The sequence below is a fragment of the Mesoplodon mirus genome, assembly GCF_964341445.2.
Source record: "Mesoplodon mirus genome assembly, chromosome: 2".
Taxonomy (NCBI): domain Eukaryota; kingdom Metazoa; phylum Chordata; class Mammalia; order Artiodactyla; family Ziphiidae; genus Mesoplodon; species Mesoplodon mirus.
Genome location: NC_138977.1, coordinates 210,872,713 through 210,897,131, shown reverse-complemented (window position 1 = coordinate 210,897,131; position 24,419 = coordinate 210,872,713). Strand labels below are relative to the sequence as shown.

The 24,419-nt window shown below is 42.1% G+C and overlaps 1 protein-coding gene across 2 annotated transcripts in view; it reads right to left on the bottom strand.

Annotated features, from left to right (window-relative positions):
• Positions 1–24,419, bottom strand: part of MXI1 (MAX interactor 1, dimerization protein) — a 98,108-nt gene that overhangs the window by 67,056 nt on the left and 6,633 nt on the right. The window contains exons 1-2 of one of the 2 annotated variants that reach the window (XM_082631841.1): positions 13,530–13,783; positions 11,973–12,105 (exon numbers count right to left, since the gene is read on the bottom strand). In XM_082631841.1, coding sequence (XP_082487967.1) covers positions 11,973–12,105; positions 13,530–13,602 — 206 coding nt within the window. In that variant the 5' untranslated portion in view covers positions 13,603–13,783. Of the gene's footprint in view, positions 1–11,972; positions 12,106–13,529; positions 13,784–24,419 lie in introns of those variants that run through there. The other variant, XM_082631840.1, reaches the window with a different exon arrangement.

The following is a 24,419-nucleotide window of genomic DNA, read 5'->3' as shown; positions in this document are numbered from 1 at the left end:
AATATTTTGAGATAAAAAAAGTTCTGTATCATAATTGTGTTGGGGGTTGCATGACTGTATACACGTCTAGTCACTGACTCATACACTAAAAATTGAGGAATTTTATTGTATAGAAATTACACTGCATCAAAACTTTTTTTTAAGTTATAAACCTCATCCTACAATTGAGGCAATACTCTAATCTACCATAAAGTGCCCAGGAATGAGACTAAAACATCAATTCCTTATTCTAGAAGACTAATAATACAAATTACTAGAAAGTGCATAATTTAAAAACATAAGCCCTTTGGGGACTATCTGTTCTTTCATCTACTTAATTTTTTTTCATATCTGGCATATGATTAATCTGCTGTCAGTCAAGAGTATAGACAGTCAAATCTTCATCTTCATAACAGGAAGTCAACAGATAACAAGCAGGATAAGTTCCTAATTTAGAAATATGAGAGCAAACAGTAGAAGAAACTGTTAAATTACTGCAAGTTGTAGCCTCTAGGAAGCAGAAATTGGATGGGGATAGATGAAGCAGAGGAATGTTATTTTAATTTGTAAGCCATTTAGTATTAACTAACTTTTATCTTAGTGCCAGAAATTAAGACACATCTAAATACATACTAAAGTTTTACAGTATTTGTGAATAATCACTTCTTAGGTAAAAGCAATATTGGGAACTACAGAGAATTTTCAAGATTAAAATGACTGCTCTTAAACAAATTTTCAAAAGTTAAAACAAGGCATTTAAAAAGACAAACCACTAATTACCTAGACTGCTTCATTATTTGATTCTATTACAGAAGAACATTCTAAAAAATCTTTAAAAATGGAAAAAATATCAGTGATTTCCTAAATCACTGGACTTCCAAATTGTAATTCAGTATTTCAGGAAGGAGTCAGGCATGAAATAAACATTGAGTAGATATTTGTTGGAGGAAAAAAAACCCCAAATGGTACCATAATTAATAGCACTATTCATAATAGAAAGCCCATAGATCCCAATTTTCATTGTTACTATACTCCATTCCTCACTATAGTACTAGAAGCAGACACAGATGTTATACATGTATCTATTTCAAAGAATCCTCCTGTCTATGGGAAATATATCACATAGAAAAGTGATTCTCAAAGGGAGTAAGGGAGGAGAGGTTGGCAGGATAGCTGAATTTTCCTTGTTCTGGTTGCTGCAGGAGAGTGGAGGTGCCTTCTTCCAACTGACTACACTCACTACTCCTTATTGGTTTATTTCAAGTTTTAAAGGAATCATTGCTGTGGTGATCATTTTGTAATGAATAGAAATAACAAATCACTATGTTGTACACTGGGAACTAACATAGTGTTGTTGGTCAGTTATACTTCAAAAACAATCAAACTCATAGAAAAAGAGATCAGATTTGTGGTCATCAGAGGCTGGGGGTGACGGGAGGGGTAAGTGGATGAAGGCAGTCAAAGTGTTTAAATTTCCAGTTATCAGATAAGTAAGTACCAGGGATGTAATGTACAATATGATTAAAATATTAACACTGCTGTTTGTAATACATGAAAGTTGTTAAGACAGTAAATACTAAGAATTCTCATCACAAGGAAAAAAATTTTTTTCTTTTTCTTTTATTTTGTATCTGTATGAGATGATAGATGTTCCCTAAACTTACTGTGATAATAACTTCATGATGTATGTAAGTCATTATGCTATACACCTTAAATTTATATAGTGCCGTATGTCAATTATATCTCAATAAAACTGGAAGAAAAAAATAAAGGAAACATTGCTTAATATTCATTCATTCATTCTACCTTTAGTTCTTTTTAGCATTTGTCATATGTTCAAGACCCTTCATTATCTTACTGCAATAAGACAGGCAATCTTTTTTTAAAGTTTTATTGATACATACTATAAAATTCACCCATTTTAAGTGTACAATTCAATGAGCTTTTGTAAATTTACGTATTTGTGTAACCATTACCACATTCTACTTTTAGAACACTTCTATCACCCCAAAAGTCCCCTCATGTCCATTTGCAGTGAATCTGCACTCCGTCCCCTCACCCACCGCTGATCTGCTTTCTATCTCTATAGTTTTGCCTTATAAATATAAATTTCATATAATGGAATTATGCAATATGTACTCTTATGTTTCTGACTTTGTTTACATAAGTTTTTTGTGGTTCATCCATTTTGTCATATGTATGAGTATTTTTTCTTTTTTATTGCTGGGTAGTATTCCATTGTACAATATACTATATTTTGTTTACCCATTCACTAGCTGATGGACATTTCAATTGCTTCCAGCTTTCGGTGATTACGAATAATGCCATGACCATGCATGTTCAAGTCTTCCTGTGGACTCCTGTAGAATAAGAGACCTTCATCTTACAGGACAGTGCCTCACACTTGTTACACTTTACCACTAACAGCCAAATGATTTTTCACATTTGTGGCCAACAGTATGAAGCACATACTGATATTTAATAAATTAATATTAAATTCCTACTGATACTTAAAATGTTTGTTGAAAGAATAAAAGAAACATGTTACTCAGCTATTTCTGATAATATGGGTCTTAACTTCAAATGCTAAAAAAAATCAAAACAAAAACAACTTTGTCTCCAATGAGTTTACCTGCTACAAATAAACTGATGATGAGAATAAAGATATTAAACATCCCTAGATCAGTTTCATACAAAACAATCAATTAAGCCTAAGTTTCTCTAAAAGTCTTCTCAAAACTACACCAACATTTCATAAAAAGTACCTTCGGGTCTACATAATCATGCTCAAAGTATTCAGCCATTCATTTACTTAGTAAGGATTTATTGAGTGCCTACACTGGGAATATAAGTACTTAAAAATTTCAAAGTCTCTTCCCTCATGTAGCTCACATTCCATCATCCAATTTTTGCAAAAAGTAAAAATAACAAAAACAGCAAAAGTAACACAGGACTTACTAAGAAAATTGCAACTATATACCATACACTATGGCACTATATTCTTACAATGTTAGATAACCACCATGTAATTCTTTTAAACTAATTTCTACATGCTTAAGCATGTTTAAATTTTATACAAATAAATCACTGTGTTTCTTTAAACAGTCAGTGGATTAAATATGGTGTTTGTGATAAATTCCATTAAAATATTAGACTCTGAGCTTTTGGTAAACCCCCCCCACCCAGCAATAAACAATGATTCTATACGAAAATGAGATTCAAATATTTCTTTTTGACTAATAGTGCTATTTCCAGGAATGTAACCTGCCTTCCAAAGGACAAATGATTGGGTAACATGTTAGAATGATAAAATTAAGTACACCAAACCTTAAGAGCCAGGCTTAGAAATCCAAATTTTAAATTGTAACTTATGTGCATTTACTGTTACCAACAAAGACTACAAAAAACCATCCAACAGACTAAGTATTAATGACCATACATTATCCAGAGTTTTTGTGGAGACTAAAGATCACTTTTGTTCTGTTGTTCCTATAGAAGATATATACTATCACACAGGACTACGGTGATCGAAATTAAAAACCTGAAAATTTACTTCTTCTAATACCAAGGCAAACTTACCACATTTTACTCTCTAGTCTCTTTTATTACATGAGAGGAAAGGTTCTTTATAGTTCCTCAAAAAGAATCCTAAATTGCCCCGTCTAATTAATCAAAATAAGAGTAAAGGAAAATCAGTTGCTTTATCAAAATACATGACTGACTAAAGACTAAGATTATATTCTTCTATAATTTAAAAATGCTCATTTCAAATGGCTTCAAAGCTCTCATCATGTGGCCTCCACAAATGGTATTTACATTGTGTTCTCAAAAGACTAGCAAAAATATTTCCCATGATAAACAAAGACAAGGAAATAAATACCACATGGAAAACCCTTTTATCCAATGTCATAAAACTAAATAAAAAGAAAATCCATAACACTTTCCCCTGAAATGTATACAGTAACATTAATAACAAAATTATCTACTAAACCAAATATTTTCTCTTATAAGAAATTCATTACTTAGATAAAACATAAGGAATTTCTCTCTAATACTATGTTGTGGAATCCCTATGTCTCCTTGAATGCACATTAAATTTAATCAATGAACAAGTATGTATTGTGAATCTATAGCATTTCCATAATAACCTTTTTCTATAAACTTAAGCTATTTACTCTCTGTACCATCATCCAACATAAATAAAAATGGCCCTGTCTATAACATCTTGCTGATTTGTATTATTTATCACTTTTACTATATATACTATTCTTCCAAATATACCACAAGCTCCTCTATGGTAGGGAAGCATGTTCAGCAATAGTTCTATATATATAGTGTAAGTTCAATAAATTTGATTACAAATTATTTTAAGAGAGCAGTTCCAATAGCTAGCAAATAAGGAAGCAAATTGCAAAGGGTAAAAAAAAAACTCTGGTGATAAGGCATTAAAACAGCAGGTGCAGACCACACGTTTCAGGCATTTCCCAGAGCAGAAAAGGAGAACAGTAAAACACATAAATTTCAGGTTATTGTCACTGAGTCTTAGTTTTTAAATAAATTATTACTAAGGACTGTTTGCTGATTCCAGAGAAACAAATTACAGGGAGTTCTCTCATCTTCTAGTTGTACTGTGCATACCAGTCCAGTTTCCTTATCAAAAAAATAGAGAAATAAATTCCACTTCACCTCACAGAAATGTTCTGAAATTCAAAAGAAATAATAATGTATGTTAAAGGGCTTTGCACACAAGTAGCATATTAAATGCAAGGTGTTATTGAAGATAGATTCTACCCTTTGATCCAATAATTCTAATTCTTCATGTTTATCCTAAGGATCTAGGTGGACAAATACACAAAAGTATCTGTACAAAGATGTTCATAGTAGCCCTGCATGGCATGAAAAAGTAATGTAAAATTAACATTTTAAATGTCATTAACAGGGACTTCCCTGATGGTCCAGTGGTTAAGAATCTGCCCTCCAATGCAGGGAACAGGGGTTTGATCCCTAGTCGGGGAACTAAGATCCCACATGCCACAGGGCAACCAAGCCTGCATGCCACAACTACTGAGCCCGCACGCTCTGGAGCCCATGGGCCACAACTAAAGAGAAGCCTGTGTGCCGCAACAAAGAGTGTGCCCACCACAACGAAAGAGCCCGCGTGCCACAACTAAGACCCAGTGCAGCCAAATAAATAAATAAATAAATAAATAAAATTAAAAAACGTCATTAACAGATGGTTGGCTTAACAAATTATGGTACACACATGAAGTAGAATATCATGCTGTAATTAAAAATGACTTAACAGATGTGTACAAACTTGAAAAAATGTTCAGGATAAGTGAAAGCAGGATTGCAAAGGTTCACAACCCTGAGATGCCTTCTTTCATCTTTCAAACTTGATCAGGTCCTCTATTATGGCCTTCACAGGATCCTCTATTTTTCTCTATTAAGCTCATCATAGTTTGAAATAATGTATTTATATGTTTACTTGGTAACATGTGTTAGATGATAATGAAGATGGTATACATATGTGTACACACACACACACACACACACACACGGAAGAAAAGTCTGCCAGTGTTTTAAAATGTTAGAAGCCAAAATGAAAATAAAAACAATCTAAAAAAATATGCATACTTAAATTACATTAGCACTATTGAACAGAAATGAGATCTGGATACATATTTTTTCAAACCACACCACAAAACCTCTTTGATTAGGTTAGTATTGGGGAAAGTGTCTTCACCTAAGAAATGACAAAGAATCATGCTACAATATATCCAAAAGGAGGCAATGCTGTTTAATTTGTAAGGAAAAAACTAGAAGAGAAAGCTTTCTTCAGGTTAACATTCCTGCCTGGTTAGAATTATGCATATACTGCTTAAAATCTGGCCTGATATTAAACTTAACCATCACTTATAGCTATAAGGCTTGGACAAAAATCCCTTAAGCATCTCTAGGCCACATGAGCTTTAACCATAAAATATATGATAATATCTTACCTTCATAAAGCAGAGAGCTGTACCAGATGAAATCCTCAATTCCCTTTCTATGATTTGTGACCTATATTACAGTATCACATAAATATTCTGGCAAAAGGCCTCTCATCAAATAGGAACAGAAGGAGTTGTCCTACCAACATACAAGCCATGATCATGCAAGTCTCCTTCAAACGATACTTCCACCGGGGGATATATTCTTAAGAAATCCAACAACAGCAAACTTATGCTTCAATGAAGCATTTAATGGAAAATCTGAGTTTGTTGAGGTATATAAATAATTCTTGAGAATTTTTCATTTAAACTTGGTTTTAGTGAAAAACAGAATATCACAGAACACATCAGATCACATCACTCAACATTTGGAAAGTACTTGAAGAACAACACTAATATCATTAAGCGTTTAACTGCTACTAATTTCCACTTTTGTCCTGAAACTTTGGGAGTTCTATACTGGACAAAGACTCAGCAACTAGTTATTTAATATAGAAAAATTGAAAAATATAGACAAATAAGAAATTTCACAAAAATAAAAATAAGTCTTCATTCTATTATTCTGTGAACAAATAAGTACATGTTTAAGAATAAAAACCGAAGATATATCTCAAATTACTTCCACTAGGGGGAAAATAAACCTCTACAACTATACTAGAAAAAGAATTCACCCCGCTCCTGCAAAACAAAACAAAAAAACCCCTAATAATCCATGAAGAAGACAGACAAAAGGATATAAAGCTGAAAATATAACATCATTCCCTCTAAAATAAGACTAAAACATTTCATCATTCTGTAGTTTAAGAAAAGTTAAACTAAAGCCTTACAAGCAAAAGGAAAGTTGTTTTGTTTTGTTTTTTATGTCATCAATCTTAGCACATAGTACTGAAATACTGCAGCTGAAAAATGTAAGACATTTTTCATCAACTTGAAATTCAACCGTAAATTGGTACAGGTATACCTCAGAGACATCATGGGTTTGGTTCCAGACCACTGCAATAAAGCGAATATCTCAATAAAGTGAGTCATACAAATTTTTTGGTTTCTCAGTGCACATAAAAGTTATGTTTACGTTATACTATAGTCTTTTTTTTTTTTTTTGGCTGCATTGGGTCTTAGTTGCCGCACACCAGATATTTGTTGAGGCATGCGAGATCTTTCATTTCAGCACGCGGGCTTCTCTCTAGTTGTGATGTGCTGGTTTTTTTTCTCTCTCTCTCTAGTTGTGGCGCTCGGGCTCCAGGGTGCATGGGCTCTGTAGTTTGCAGCATGCGGGCTCTCTAGTGGAAGCACGCGAGCTCAGTAGTTGTGGCACGCGGGCTTAGTTGCCCCACGGCATGTGGGATCTTAGTTCCCCAACCAGGGATCGACCCCGTGTCCCCTGCATTGGAAGGCGGATTCTTTACCACTGGACCACCAGGGAAGTCCCTACTATAGTCTATTAAATGTGCAATAGTATTATGTCTAAAAAAAAAAAGTACATACCTCAATTCAAAAACATTTTATTGTTAAAAAATGCTTACCATCACTTGACAATGCAGGGTTGCCACAAACCTTCAGTTTGTAAAAAACACAATGTCTGTGACGCACAATAGAGGGAAGTGCAAGAAAATGAGGTATGCCTGTACTTACTACTTTGTAGATCACCTTAAAATAATACAATTACTATATGCGTGGTACAAGCTCATACGAATATTTACTGCCAATATTTGACAGACTTTTGGTTCTTTGCATATGAGTTCTGATATCACTGAATTCTCATGACATAGATGACAATAGTAGTCTTTAAAATTAATTGTAGCATTCTGTCGTCTACTATAACATACTTGTCTAAAAGAACTGGCAATCTGAAGATTTTTATTCTTCAAATACTATATATTGTTTTCCTTTCCAGATGTATTATCATTAATATCCTTCAGAACACAAAGTAATCAGAGTTTGCCAGAGTTGCACATTCTTCCATTATTTCTACTTACAGAGTCTAATATAATACTTGGCACAAAAGAAAAACTCAGTTCCAGTTTAGGACAGTCTACCTGGAGTTTGAAAACCTTCCATTCGTCAGAAACATCTACTGTGTACAGAGCGCTGTGACGGGTACTGGGGATAAATCTTTAAGAAGAAGAGATTCAATCCTTGCCTTCATGGAGTCTTCAGTCCAATAAATGAGACATGAATTTATCAATCAGATAACTGCATTTCTACAGACTGTGATAAACAGTGGAGGAAAAGTAGGGATGCCATGAGGTATGTGAATACCTGCTCTAGTTTGGCAGATGAGGAAAAGGCTTCCCTGAAGAAGTTATTATTGAGCTGAAGTAAGAGTGTAATTAGATAGAGATAACATGGCAAAAGGGGAAGAAAAATGATTCTCAGAAGAGAACAGATGTGCAAAGACCCTGAGGTAGGAGGAAACATGGTCTATTGAAACAATTGAAGGAAGGCTAGCCAATATAATTCATCAGAATTGTATTTGGGACAAGAGTATTTGCAGGGATACCAGTTAGGAGGTCGCGACAGCTGTCCAGGTGAGGAGTGATAGTATCTTGGATTAGGAGGGTAAGAGAAAAGGCAGGTTCAAGAGATATTTAGGAGGAAATCAGTGTTAAGCTAAGAGAAAAGGCAGGTTCAGAGGTATTTAGGAGGAAATGAGTGTTACCCTGAAGCCATGTAGAGTAGTGTCAGTAGAGTTTTAAAGATGACAGATCTTAATATTTTTCAGCTGTGAGACCAAACAGTAAAGAAGCTGGGAATTTGAACTTATCTTATACTACTCAATAAGCCAGATAGCAATTGCAGCCAGTTCTCTAATAGCAGTAATATCTTAGCAGGGGTGATTTTTGGAAGTGTGCCAGAAGGCCATGAACCAAGACTAAAGTCAACCATGAATTTAAAAAATAATTATGTATTACAGATCCCACCTCCTAATTGTTAAAAGGATCCCAAATGATAAAATTACTGGGATTTTCAAGGTACATGCTTTTAAACTCACATTACATCACTCATTTTCTCTCCTTTTTACTTCTATGAAAGTAAGGTTTCAACGCTTGGGAGAAAGGAGGAATAGGAATTTATAATATTATGAGCCAACTCTCAGCATAAATTTATAAAGTAACATTTATATCAGGAATATCATATTATATCTGAGAATATTAGGGGGAAAAGTCAACCAACATTACATCTTAAGGATACTACAATGTCAGGGAACAAATGTCACTTTACGACATACAAGAGATCAATGTTCAAGACGCATAAGAACAGCAACTTCCACATAGGTAGCTTTTTGATCAGGAAAATAAGACGCATATACTCATCAACTCTATTCCTTTCCTTGTTTCAGATGACTAATAAATGAAAATTTTTACACGTTTTCTTTCTTTCTGCTTTATGCAACCAGTATAATAAAATCTTTTATTAAATCCAGTAATAGGCTTAAAGTTAACAGGGAGTCTACAGTGCTCCCTTACAAATGAAACAACAATACTATCTCCCAAGTACCCCAGGATTAGAATTTGATCCCTGGTTCCCTACTCCATGAAGCAGAAATCTTAAATGGTAAGGAGAAATAATTTCTAGTGTTCCACTTTAACATACTAGTTTTCATCTAAAGGCCCCACCCTAAATCCCACACATGGGTGGACCTTGAGATAATATATCCTAAAATCTCTTTTTCTTTCTCTCTCTCTTTTTCTTTCTTTCTTACTATTTATATTCCCATGAAACATTACTTTACTTAGTCTTAGGTGGTCCAATGTACATGTAATTATTTTCCCTTGGGTACTAAGAACAACATGGCATACTTGTAGTGTTACAAATTATCTGACATGCTGTGCTAAAATACACAGTAATTAGCAATGTCGTCCCACACACAATAGTAGAATCCTGACAAGAACACTAGCATGAAAGAGAAACATCACTTAGTCAAAACCCCAAGCTAAGCAAAGTATAAGTCAACAGATGACAAAGACATTAATGACCCGTAACATAACTGGTAAAATCTAGAAATACACATCTTATTTATACCTCTATAATCCTTGAGTTGTTAGTAAAAATGTCACATTTGCAATGATGGGGTGGTGTACTGAATAACCAATATAGTAACTGATTTCTAAAACTGTCAATAAATCAGTGTCACAGAACTTCAGGGGAAGGCGGGACCTTGGTGAGTACGTAGTTCATCCCTCAATTTACTATGACGACAGTAAAGGACAGAGAAAAAATGCGATGAGATCATATACTTGATTTCTAGAAAGTAGGAAACAATAAATACTTGCAGCATGGCAGAATCCACGTTTGGTTTCCTACCTGGTATTTCTCCCATGTCTCAAAGTTAAAAATAAATTTTTTTTTAATCTACACGTGGATTGGAAAACTCATAAATTCCTGAATACAGGTTTTAATTGACGAAACCTTAACCAGAGAAACTGTGAGGGGCAAGAAAATTTATGTGTACTTTTTGTTTAATGCTGCATATCATACTACGTATTTTCATCCCAAACCTACCATACCACAACAAACGCTCTAGATCCACACATAAACATAGATACAGCATATTACACTTATGGCTAATGATTGTTATAATTTTTAAAATTGTTTAAAATACACAGAGTAGTCTTAATGAAGAAAAGAAGCCATAAAGGAAACACAGCTTTGAAGATAAGTCAAAGAAAGAAGAGTGAATCCTAGTGATGTGCCTCAGTAATCCAGAGTGGGAAGATCCACCATTTTGAGCTCTGTTATATACGGGAACCTCAGGTTTGCTGCATCAATGAGTTAGAGCCCCTACTCCTGCTCCCTCCCCAATCCACCTCCCCAGGTGTTACCCAGTTTCCTGTCTGGAGCTCTCCAAAGTCTTCAGGCAAACTTAGTTACCCAGAGATTGCTCTGTGTCCCTCCAAAATGAATGCTTACATTCTCTAGACCAAACTTTGGAAAAAAAGATCTCATTTAATTCCTTTTATCAATGGAAAAGGCAAGCATCTGTTGATTTTGACTTTCTTTCAAGACCGGACTTTTGAAAACTTCATATGAGATGAATCTTTAGAATTCACTGACCCTCTAGAACAAAAACACTGAAGAGACAGCCAGACACTACCAAAAATTTTCAAAAAAAATATAAGTCAACTATGTCTGAGTACAGCCAAGTAAGCATTTTCTAAGTTTCTGTTTTGATTGAAGAATAAGCACCTTCTTTCTTTTCCGTTTTTTTTTTCCTTTAAAAGCTCCCAATTCAATCTTATCATCCTTAAACAAACAAACAAAAAAATAGACTGTGCCCACTAACTTCCTACTCTACCTAAATATTTTTATTCCTTTGACAAAACCCTTGATTCTGTTTTATATCCTGCCTGAGCTATTTCTGATTTTAAAAAATTTTTGGATCATCCAAGTTTAAAGCTGACCCAAGATTGCATTTAGCATGTGGCTGCAGGCATGGACACATGCTGCCAGGTCTCTGAACTTACTATCGCTCTCAGTCACAGACATCTTCACTTAATAATCCCCAGCAGGAACTTCTTTAGTTGTCTTTCCAGATTCTATTTCTTCCCTTCTACACAGAGGTAGGTTATGATTCCGAGGCTTTATTATTTTAAAAGGGCCAAATCCCGAGGGAGGGTGGGAAAGGCACCCATCTGGCTGTTCAGTGTTGCTCTCGACTCGCTACTGGAGAACTGAGGTCAGTTGGGCCAGCACTTCTGCCTGAGTATGTGCTCCCGCCCTCCAGCTGCCTTTCTTTTTTTTTTTATGCTTTTTATTTTTATTTTTTATTTTTTGCGGTACACGGGCCTCTCACTGTTGTGGCCTCTCCCGCTGCGGAGCACAGGCTCCGGACGCGCAGGCTCAGCGGCCGTGGCTCACGGGCCCAGCCGCTCCGCGGCATGCGGGATCCTCCCGGACCGGGGCACGAACCCGCGTCCCCTGCATCGGCAGGCGGACTCTCAACCACTGCGCCACCAGGGAAGCCCCCAGCTGCCTTTCTAAACCTCCCCAGCTTGCTACCTGTTGGCAGTGCTGGTGCTGCTGCTCCCGCTGCTGTGTTTCTGTGCCCGGCTCAACCTCCGTGGGGGCTTTGAATGCTGCAGCCGGGGGCTCGGCATGGAGGGGAATGCTGAGGCGTAGCCATGTTCACACTCTAAAGAAATGGCAAGAAAAAAAGATATGATAAGAGGAATATACCCGAATTCATGGATCTACAGATGTCAGGTCCTTGCAGTAACAGGTTGCTGAAAACAAGAGAAGAAAAAGAGGTAAATTTTTTCCACTCTTTCTGGTTGGAAGATAAAATTCCCAGTCCTTGCCTGGTCATCAATCCTGTGACATTATATACGGACCCAACTCGCCCCTGGAAGGTGTACCAACACCTCCTCTAAACCAAGGAACTTCTCCCTCCTCTCCAAAATCCTTTTCTCCAAGAATTCTTGACTCCAACACCTTCATTTCTGAGACCAATTACCATTCACCTAAATTATTTCACTTGCCTCAAAAGCCCTTTTCCTTTAACTATCCCCCTTCTAGAAGGTGTCTCTCTAAGCCCCACGTTTTTGTGTGCTTCAAGTAATTCAATCACCTAGTCTTAGGAGGACATTTTCTCTCAACACCATTTCCAGGGGCTGTACTCTTCATACCCCAATCTCTTTACATCTCCCTGAGTCTCCATTCCTAAGGGGATTCCATCGCATCGCACTTCAGATTCGAAGAGGTCCCTTGGCCACAAGTGTCTGTCCTCCTCCGCCCTGCTCTTCAGCAGACATTCCCTTTCTTTGCACTCAGCCTTGTCTCCTCCACCCCTACCTGCACTGCTCCCAGCCCTTTCCTCCAGTTCTTTGCATCCTCTTTCCTCCCAGGTCCTCAGATCACCTCCACTCTCAACACCCTCCTTCCCTCTCCTCTGGTCCACCTCCACTCAGGGCAGCTCCCAGGTCCAGCCTGACCCCTCTCTCCATCTCCCCCAGGTGACAGTCTCCTCCCCTTCATTAACATACACACACCCACATGTGCCCCCTCACGCACGCACCAGTGGTACTCCTCCCCTCACATACCTGCTGCCTCATGCACCCCTCCACTCACATGCCCACCCTCTCTCACACGCACCCCCCCACGCACCCCCCCACACACTCACCCCTCCCCACACACGCACCCCCTCACACGCAGCCCCCTCCTCACACGCACCCCCTCACACACGCACCCCCTCCTCACACGCACCCCCTCACACACGCACCCCCTCCTCACACACGCACCCCCTCACACACGCAACCCCCTTCACACACGCACGCCCTCACACACGCAGCCCCCTCCTCACACACGCACCCCCTCCTCACACACGCACCCCCCTCACACACGCACCCCCCTCCTCACACTCGCACCCCTCCTCACACACGCACCCCCCTCACACACGCACCCCCCTCCTCACACACGCACCCTCCTCACAACGCACCCCCTCTTCACACACGCACCCTCCTCACACACGCACCCCTCACCCGCCGCACCGCACTCCCTGCGCGGAGCTGGAGTGCGCGGGCTCAGGCGGTGGAGGAGGCGGCGGCGTCCAGCCGTTACCTCGGTCGCGGCGCTCCAAAAACTCGGCCGCCTCCAGCAGGCGCTGCACGTTGATCATCCGCACCTGCTCCATGGGCACCGCGGGCGGCGACAGGGGGCTCTCCGCGCTCCCTTCCCCGGCCGACAGGAGGCGCCTCAGGCGGCTACAATCCGGCACCGCCCCGGGACATGTGCGGCGGCGGGCGGGCCAGCCCCGCCGCGGCTCGGCACGCTCCCCGCCGCCCCGCCGCCCCCGCGGCTCAGCAGACAGCCGGCGCGGGGTTTGTTTACCTCTCCGCGCGAGCACGGGGGAGGGGCGGGAGCAGCGCCGCGGCCCGCCCCCTCCCGCCCCTTCCTCTGCCTCCTGGGAAATGTAGTCCCGCCCCGCCCACTGCACGCCGGGAGTCGTAGTGCGCACGCCGCTTCAGTGCGCCTGCGCCTTGCCAAATTCCGCAATGGCCGCCGGGAGATGTAGTCCCGCTCAACTTGTACCTCCCAGATGCAAAGACTAAGAAGCTCTCTGGGCTTTGCTTCGCGGAGGGAAGGATTTGAGCGAACTGTGAGTCTACTCCCTGGGAGCCCTTTTCTCAGTGACTCCTGGCGGGCGCCTAGGAGCTGGAGCATGCTTGATCCGCAGTGCCACGCTCCAATTTTCTATCTACTACTACTTTCTCCTGTAACTTGTGTGCCTTGGTTGCCCCATGTGCAGAATAAATACTTGAAAAGCCAAAAATCCCTGTTCAGGAACAAGGGTTGATCCTATCAGAGCCAGAGAGGGCTCCCATCAGGCCCTTCTTCCACCTCAATTTTCACAGAGAGGTAGTTTTTTTTTTTTTTTTTTTTTTTTTTAATCTTATTTTTTAAAACTCCTTTCCCCTCCCTCAGGACGGGAAAAGGCTAGAAAACCTCGAGATTTTAGAAGCTAGAAAACCTCTTTGGTGCTGCAAGTGAGGGATATAATTCAGTGGTTTGGTGCTGGAGTCACATGAGGCTCAGTTCAAGTTCTGACTCTGCTACTTAACACTAGTTGTGTGGACTCTTCAGGCCTCATTTTCCTCACATCTATATCAGATATAATTACTCCATTTATCCAAACATTGAGGGCCTGCCATGTGTCAGGCACTGTACTAGACATAATGTGTACAGTAATGAGATAAACAGAGATGGGCCTTGCTCTCAAGGAGTGTGTAGTCAGTAGGGCTAATTGTGAAGATTAAATAATTCCAGCACTTAGTACATGTCACTCAATAAATGGAAGCTATGATGATCATTTCCTCTCACGCTCTCCTCCACAGAGCAGGAACTGAAAGCAGAGGCTAAAGACAGCAGGACCACATTAAAAGACTGCCGGTGGCTGCCCTCACCATCACCGTCTTTCCAAGTCCTCAAAGTCTAGACCAGAGTTTCTCAATCTCAGCATTATTGATATTTTCGGCGAATAATTCCTAACTGGGGGTGGGGTTGGAGACCTGTGCCTTGTAGGATTTTCAGCAGTATCCCTGGCCTCTACCCACTAGATGCCAGTAGCACACCACCAACTCAGGTGTGACTACCAAAAATGTCTCCAGACATTGCCAAATGTCTCTTGGGGCAGAAAATCACCCCTGAATGAGAAGCTCTGGTCTAGGGCGAAGAACGGCAAGAGGGTCATAACTGTTGAAAGCTCTAGGAGCAAGCTGGGAATTGCATAAACATCCATAACTTTTCCCCACCCTGATTATTTTAACCTGCTGGTGGACATCCAGAATAACAGGAAGCTCTTGGTGAGGGGAGAACTTCCTGTGGTCATTCCAGTGGCTACTGCAGAAAATAACCATCTCAGAATGAAAATGTTACTCTCAAAAATGTCATGGGCTTAATGCTGCATTTTAATATGCTCTCCCTCCTTTTTTTTTCCAAAGTGAACAAGATTTCCAATGAGGTCAAAATTTGCAAAATTCTACCAGCCTTATTAAATATTACACTTGGCACCACATTTAAGAACCAAATAGATGTTCCATCAAATGCAGGGAGACCCAAAATGAGAGATGTTCACAAGCCACAGGAGATTTTTTTTTTTTTTTTGCGGTACGCGGGCCTCTCACTGTTGTGGCCTCTCCCGCTGCAGAGCACAGGCCCCGGACGCACAGGCTCAGCGGCCATGGCTCACGGGCCCAGCCGCTCCACGGCATGTGGGATCTTCCCGGACCGGGGCACGAACCCGCGTCCCCTGCATCAGCAGGTGGGCTCTCAACCACTGTGCCACCAGGGAAGCCCGAGCTTTTTTTTTTTTTTTGTAAAAGCTTTGAAACAGGAACTGTGCTTTTTCACCTGTTGGCTAGGTCACTCCAGATCTGGGCTTTCCCATTGGGTGTTGGTAACAAGCACCCTCCACATTCAACAAGGGACATGTTGGCTAGGGGAAGAATGGAATTATTTAAAAGAAAATACCTGTTCACGCAGAACATCTGTAAGTTGAGGGTAGAAATAAAAATAAGGTTGAAAGTTTCTAATAAAGTTGAAAATTTCTAACACTTCAGATCACAAATTGCCAAGGGCTACCCCAGGAACTTAAAAGAGGTAGCTTTATAACAAAATTCTACCCAATGGGAGGTAAATCATGTGACATGCAGTCAAGGAAAAAGTACAAACTGAAAATACACATGTGTTCAAGATGGGCTTAAATCCATACATCATAAGCCCTAGCAGGCTATTTAGAGAAAGCAGGATGCTTGGAGCACATGCCTGGCCTTTCACAGTTGACCTCCAGGTGAATTAACCAACCCTTCTCTTAAAGCCATGGCCAAGAGGGAGATGAGATGGAAAGTAGTGCGAGAATCACCAAAAGGCCACCTGCATATGCTGAAGAAGAGAAAAGGTAATGGTGATGGTGGGCAGTGTTAAGAACTGGTTTCTGTACAGAAATATCCAGCCTCTTCTAACAGCAAATGACCTGCTCCGGCTGACTCCCAGAGTTCTTGCATGGACATTGGCCACAAGGGCCTCCTACAGCACAAAGCCTGGGGCTCTAGCCTTGGGAGAGTGATGCTACCCACAAACCATCCCTCAGCACCAGCCCAGCCTGGGGAAGCCCAGAGGCAGCCATGGCCTTTCATTGGCAGATGAATCCAATCTGCACTACAAATAGGGAAACTGAGGAAAAGCAAGGCTTCCAAAGTCTACTGACAAAAGAACCTGGAATCTTACCCATAGTTTCTGGTTCTTCTGTCCTCCCCCTAAAGTATCTCACTCAGGGGAGTCTCTTTTGAAGACGGAAAAAGTCCTCCAGAGTCCCCCAGCCCTGTAACAAACAGCCTGGATGGGGACAGTCTGCCTTCTGGAAGAACACGGCAAAGCTCTCCATTCCTAGGGGTCCTCTCCCTGCACCGTTTACTCAACGTAAATTTTCAAATGATGTACTGCAGATCCATGAACAATGCAGGAGGCTGGTCTGTGTTATATCGTTTCTGCAGACAGGAAAGATGAATAGAGGGGAAGGGGCCACGAGGTTAAGGTGCAAGTCCGAAGTCACTGTCTTAGTGACACCTGGTGCTTAAGAGAACTTCCCTGAAACTGCAAAGTGTATACTGTGCAGGGCACTGTTTTCCGCAATTATCTTTAAGGGTGGGAACCGGGGAGGGTAAGTCCTGAGCTCCTAAGTAAGAACTGTTAACAGTTATACATCTTTCCATCCCCCACCCCAAAATGACAACCGCAGCCTCCTCCTCGCCTCTCCCCTCGGAGCCCAGAAACGTGAAGAGCAGCAGAAAACCTTTTCTTCTGCCCAGTGAGTCAGCCTTGCCTAACTTCATGCGTAAGCTCTCCTCGAGTCAGCAGCAGCTCAGAGCTGCGGGTCTGTGTGCAGCCGAGATAAATTTGGGTCTAGAAGGGATGACGTAATGCTAAACCCGAGAGGTAGCTGCCGCCTCCCAGGGCTCCAGTCTCCAGGGCTGCCGGCTGACATCCCAACCACACGGAAAAGCACCGCGACCCAGGTGCCTGAGCTGGGGATAAAGGGAAAGAAAGGACATGAGGGTGGAGGAAACAGCAGGGGGAGGCAGTGTTAATCTGAGATCGCTGAATCTGGAAGTTTGTTGTTTTTTAACTTTGGTTTTCTGGTGAGATCAGGCCACTGGCAGAGGCTCAACCAGCTGCACTTGACTTCCATCCTGGCCTATCTCTTCCCTCTTAGAAAAGGGCTTCTTACATTTTATTAAATGGCCCTTATAACAGCAGCCTATTTCGGTGATTATAAGGGATGTGTTAATCTCTCGAATGTCCTCTTCCTTCTTTTTTGCATTAACTTGGATCCAAGAAGAAATCTGCATTGCAGGACTCAATTAATATGCACACGTAAGACTCTTGCTTACCCCAGAGCACCCCACTTGGGGGTGCAACTGATAAAGTATGCAGGAGGATCTTGCTAGGGCCATGCCAAGTGAATGTTCCCCCAAATAACATTTCATGGTTTGTTTCATAGAAGTTTGTATCGTTAAGCTTATTCCTCAATCCAGCCTCCATTTTTCAGATGAAAATACTGAGGCTCAGAGAGGTATGGTAACTTACCAAGGTCACACAGTTATCTATCAAACTGATGGAGCAAGGGTTAGGACTCAGTCTTACAGACTCTCATCCTGTGCTCTCTACCCATCTCCATAATTCTTTTTCTAGTTGATTTGTGGTTTTAAAAATAAATAGGTAAATATGGGGTTTCCCTGGTGGTGCAGTGGTTAAGAATCTGTCTGCCAATGCAGGGAACACGGGTTCGATCCCTGGCCCGGGAAGATCCCACATGCCATGGAGCAACTAAGCCCATGTGCCACAACTACTGAGCCCACGTGCCACAACTACTGAAGCCCGCGCACCTAGAGCCCGTGCTCTGCAACAAGAGAAGCCACAACAATGAGAATCCCGCACACTGCAACAAAGAGTATCCCGGCTAGCCGCAACTAGGGAAAGCCTGCGCACAGCAACGAACACCCAACACAGCCAAAAAACAAAAAACAAAAACAAACAAACAAATAAATAAATTTATAAAAAAATAAAATAAAATAAATAAAAAATAAATAGATAAATAAAGTGGAATACATGTTCTGGTCTTTTAAATTTATGGAGACCCTCTCCTTTAAATATCTAGATCAAGTTACATTCCAAAGGGATCCGAAGCCTGTTCTGTTTCATCTTCTGTTCAAGGTTCATTCTTCCCTAAGGAAAGGGAAGAATCAACTCCTCTGCTGGTGATGACCACAAGCCATGGGCCCAACCTCGCTACATCACTTTAATTAAAAGACCAGCACAGGTAAATGATCTCTGTTGTATGGGAGTAGCTTCCTTCATTAGGAATGCCTCCCGAATACTTTTTCTCAAATGACATTTCATCATGTGTTGCTGTAGTCATGTATTATTCTCCTTTAACTTGTGGTTATAATCATTTATACTGATAGATTTTGTGACTTTCAGCCATCTCTGGCATATATCCTGGTCAGCCATTGTATGTTGTTCTTTAAAACTGCTCATTCCATGGGTTAATATTTTGTTTAGAATGTTGCCATCTATATTCAAAAGCAAGAATGTACTGTCATTTTTTGTTGCACTTATCAGGTTTTGGATGCAATGACCTATTCTTTCAAAGTTAAATGCAGCTTGATTTTAAAGCCTTAACAAAATATATTACCAGAGGCCTTCCCTGCTGCTAAGAGGATGCCCCACATTCTTGACACAACCCTGGGTAACCCCCCCTCCCCTGCCAGGAGCCTGCCTACAGTTGCCCTGCCTCACCACCCCTTGGCATCACCACTCCCTTTCAGGCGGCAGACCTCCTTGTGGAGGTCACTCTTAGGGCCAGCCAGGCCCCGGACACTAAATCACACACCCAGCCTTGCTGCCTCGTGGCTGAGTTCTCAGCTTCAGGTGCACTATTTAGAATAAAACACCAGGCCTTTGCCTGGCCAAAGATGTCTGTGATCTCACCATCACTTCTGTTTCCAGCATTCTGATTCTAGGATTCTGGGATTCTCCAGAGATCCTAGAACAACATGCCTCCACTTGCCTCCTAGCTGCTACATAATGAGAGCCAACTATGTGCGTGGTGCCCCTTGTATAGTCGGTTCATTTAATCCTCGACACACCTCTGAGATTCCTGTTTCCCAGATGAGGCCCCAAAAGGTTAAGTGATTTGCCCAAGGTCACATAGGTAGCAAATGGATTCAAACCTAGATCTCCCAACTCTTGGACCCCACGGCATACGTCAGGGTATGTTCCGTCAGACAAGGTCAGACAAAATTGGTTAGGGCAATGGTCTCACCCAGGCGTAATACCATCCACCTAGAAGACTTCAGAAATGTGTAGGAGTGTCTTTCTTTCTTTCTTTCTTTCTTTTTTTTTTTTTTTTTTTGCGGTACGCAGGCCTCTCACTGTTGTGGCCTCTCCCGTTGTGGAGCACAGGCTCCGGATGCGCAGGCTCAGCGGCCATGGCTCACGGGCCCAGCCGCTCCGTGGCATGTGGGATCTTCCTGGACCGGGGCACGAACCCGTGTCCCCTGCATCGGCAGGCGGACTCTCAACCACTGCGCCACCAGGGAAGCCCAGGAGTGTCTTTCTTGAGTGTCACCATGACTGGGGAGTTCTACTGGCATTTAGTGAGTACGAACCAAGGATGTTAAATCCTGCAGTATTCCAGATGAATCTGCTCAAGAAGAACTGTCTCATCAATAGCTCCCTTGTTGATAAACACTAGGTCAGAAGGTTAAAGGCAGAGAACTCATCATTCGTTCAATGAATATTCCTTAATCCTCCATTACATGCTGGGCACTAACTTAGATGCTAAAGAGAACAATGAACAAAACTGCTTGTGGTCTTTGTCCTCACGGTGCTTGTATTCTAGCCTGACAGACAGATGATAAGCAAGTAAAATCATTGTAAACCGTGATAAGTAGGATAAGGGATAAAAAATAAATGAGATGGGGTGTGTAGCTTTAGGTGGGTAGAGGGATTGGGGCAATCACAAGGGCTGTCTAGGCCAGCTTCTCAAACTTTAATGAGCGCACAGATCACCTGCGAATCGTGCTAAAATGGAGATTTGGATTCAGCAGCTCTGGGGTGGGACCTGGGAGTCCCATTTCTGACAAGGTCCCAGGAGACACCAGGGCTACCCATCTTCAGACCACACTCAGGTTAAACAGTAAGGGTGACAGCCATGCAGGGAATATGGATTTTATTCTAAGTGAGATAGGAAGGAAACTATTGAAGGGCTTTAACCAAATAAATGACATGAACCCAGTTATATTTAAGATCACTCTTGTTTCCTAGATCTCGATGGAGGAGAGGAAGAGGTTGGACTTACGCCGTTTGACCAGAACCAGCTGGCCCACACTGGCAAGGTGGCAGCCAGGGCCTCAAGCTCATCTGTGCGGCTCACACTTGGCCACGCACGGGCCAGACCAGTTGCCCTACAAGCTCAAGTGCCTTCTGGAAACCTAGTAGAGCCTGACAGGGTGTGGATTCACACCCTTGACATTGTAGCATCCAGAGTATCAGGAGCCCTACTGGTTGGGTGAGTTCCCCAGGGGGTGCTGGGCAAGGTGGCACTGCAAGGGCAAGTGGCAACACCCTAGACCATTGCCTTCCAGAAAAAAGGGCCCTATCTGGCTTCAGTGTCAATGCCTAAAGAGTCCCAGAAGGTTTTGGCTGCCCTCTCTCTGCCCTAGGATGAGTGGGAAGTAAAGGAAGTCGCTCCAGGGAGGCATTCCCAAGGGGACCCTCAGCCTGAACCTCGAACATTCCAGATTCCATTTCTTGCCTCTTGCTCTCTGACACTTCTCTCAGAGTCCTGAAGTCTCCCAGGAAGAAAGAAAAACCTGGTTTTGAGTCTCAGCTCCACTCTTTGTTAGCAGGTGGCCTTGGGAAAGTCAGTTAGCCTTGCTAAGGCTAAGGCTTTGGCTTTCCTCATCTATAAAATGAGGATAATGACAGCACCCTCCTGTTGGATGATTGTTAGGATTTAATATAAAGCACTTAGCATTGTGCTGGCACATAGTAACTGCTCAGTAAAAGGGCACCATTATCACTATGCCTTTGGAAAACAGAGACAACATTGTATTTGTCAGCAGCCTCCTTGGGGACAGGCTATCAGACTCGCAGGACACAGGCAAGTATTATTTACTGCTCTCTATTTGTCTGTCACTTGCACTGGAATATAGAACTGGAACTGGAGACCATACATACTGCACTTTGGAAGCAACAAGCACAGTGCGTGGCTCCTCACAGGTGTTAGAAATTTTACAGCTGGTGGAAAAAAGGAAAGAAAGTTGCATGCAAGGTACTCAGAGTCTTGGGAGTCAAGAAATATGGTAGAGATGGTCAGGTGTGGTGGAGGTAAGAGGGAGATAACACAGGGACATCATTAGGAAGTTCTGGGCCCCTGTAGAAATAAAAACAAAGGCCACATGCGCTTACACTTGCCACCCATGGCCAAAAACAGAGCAGCCCTGGGCACGCCCTCCATTTTAATACAACAGTATTAAAATAGTCCCGAATCATCTTTATTCAAGTATCCTTGCTAATGGCAATAAAGACATGGAGTAAAATATCTCCAATAGCAGGTAATCCAAATCCCCTTTTATTAGCTTTAAACTTCCCAATCTTTCTCTCCCTCAGGACACTGTGTTTATCTTTCTAATTTTGCTGTGTTTAAATTTCCTTGGCAGACACTGGAGTTGGATATTAGAGGTATGAGGCCAAGGGCATGTTGTATGGGAGAGCAGGCTTGGTAGGAGCACTGCTATGGACAATCCTCCAAGTGCAGAGTGCCCCCGTCTGTAAAGAACTAGGAGTGGAATGTGCTTGTTTACAAGGTTGCTTACACAGTACTTGATTTCCTAAGCTCAGGCAGCTTTAAAAAAAAAAAAAAAAAGAGTCAGATCTGTAAATATTACAAGGATAAACACAGAACACAAAGGATTTTAAACACCAGGATGGGGGGTGGCAGGGTGCATGCAGGGAGGGGAGGGACTATTCCTTTTTTTGGAAGCCCGGCATACATTTTTGTTCTATCTGTAATGATGGCTAGAACCAAAGACACAAAGCCCAAGTCAGATGCAGTCCCACATTGTTGGGGTTTACTTTAAGACAACTGAATTTCTAAAATCTGGCACGGCAGTAGAGTTTAACTCCATGATGGCAGGAAACTGTACTTCCAGGTCCTAGCACAGAGCCTGACATAAAGCAGTGTGTACCCCTTAAATACCAGTTTGATGGATAGATGAATGAACAAACTCACAGAACACATTTAGGGAGAATTCCTGGCATGCAATATAATTCCACATTTGATAAAATTATTTGCCACAGGGGCCTTTTAAAGAAAGGTTCTCTAACCTAAATTTTTAAAAAAGAGATCCTATTTACATATATTTCCTGGAGATGTATTGCTCAAAACAAGGGTCACCTGAACTTTCAAAATATTTCACAAGCAAGGGGCCCTGTACAGCATTCTGCCAAGATGAGGAAGCAAAGAAGGAACCTCCAGCTGGGGAGGATGGTGGCAAATGCCCACTGGTTTTGGCCGGAGAGATCAAGTCAGCTGCTGACAGTTTTAACACCTCCAGCCAGGCCACTCAGGGACAACAGTATCGAGAAAATTACTTCCCTTTAGTTTAGCAGAAGAGCCAGAGAGCAGGTGTCTCTCCCTGCGGAATTGAAGCTTCTCTCCAGTGTGAGCCAGAGCTCCACCCTCCACCCCCAGAAGGAGGCCCCTCTGGGAAGACTTGAATTCTTCCTCCTCAGTTAAGGCTGGGTAGCCATCCTCTCACTGTCATCGCCTTCGGGCTCCACCCACTCCCCCCACCCTAAATGTAAAAGAAAATATTTCTTCTAAATGGTGAATTCAAATTAGCTCAATTTTGAGAGACTATTGAGAATGTTGCAATGACCTTTGCAATAACCGGACACACCCTGTGATCACTAAACCAGGGTTGAGAATTGCTGACTTTATGAACACCTGACTTGTAAAACAAAAGCCCGGTTTGGGGCTCTGCCTGGGACCCATTCTCAGGCGGCAGGGAACACAGCCCAGAAGGACCTGGTTCTGCCTCTCCTGTGTCATCTTGGGTAAGCCACTGTCCCCCTCTGGGCCTCGACCTCCCCTTCTATATAGTGAGGATGATGGCTGCTCTGTGACCTCTGGGGCTCCTTCTGGCCCTGATGCTCCGTCTTACCACCTGCCTCCTTTAGAACAAAACCCAAAAGGGGAGTGGAAGGCAGAATGGGAAAGGGAAGAGAACTGGTTCAGAAGGCCAGGCTACCATAAACCTTCCCCCATTTCTTCCTGCTGAATATGCCTTTATTCATTCTGCAGGAAGATTCCCATTTTTTGCTGAGTTATTGCTTTTTATACTTCATTTTCTTTCTCTCTCTTTTTTAACTCAAAAACCACAAGTCACCTCCCCTAAACGGGTCATTTGGAAGCCAGCGCTATCAGGGGTTAGGTGTGTCAGGCCTGGCATACTGGTGGTATCTAAGTGAAGACCAGGGCAGGGCAACCATGGGCTTCTCCTCCAGAAACCCAGTTTAAATCAATATTTATCCAACTGTATTTATAGAAAGTGGTGGTGGTAGGGAAGAGGGGGTGGGGTAGGGAGGCAGGGGGATCTAAAACAGAACAAGCCACAATGACTGATGCAAATCTTTGTGGCCAATTCATTGCTGCAGGGCCAGGCTTTTTTAAAAAAGGCAAAAGACCCAGCTTTTGGTGAACCTGCTGTTGGCCCTAGTACCATAGCAACAGCCCCAAGTCCTCTAATATGTCCAGAGGACAGACTTGGGAAAGGCAGTAGGAGGGGGGCAGTGTTTCCTAGGAGCCTAAACTTGAGTTAGGGCCAGCAGAGTTGAACAACTCTGAAAAACAAAAACAAAATCTCTCTGGTTGGCTCTTCTGTC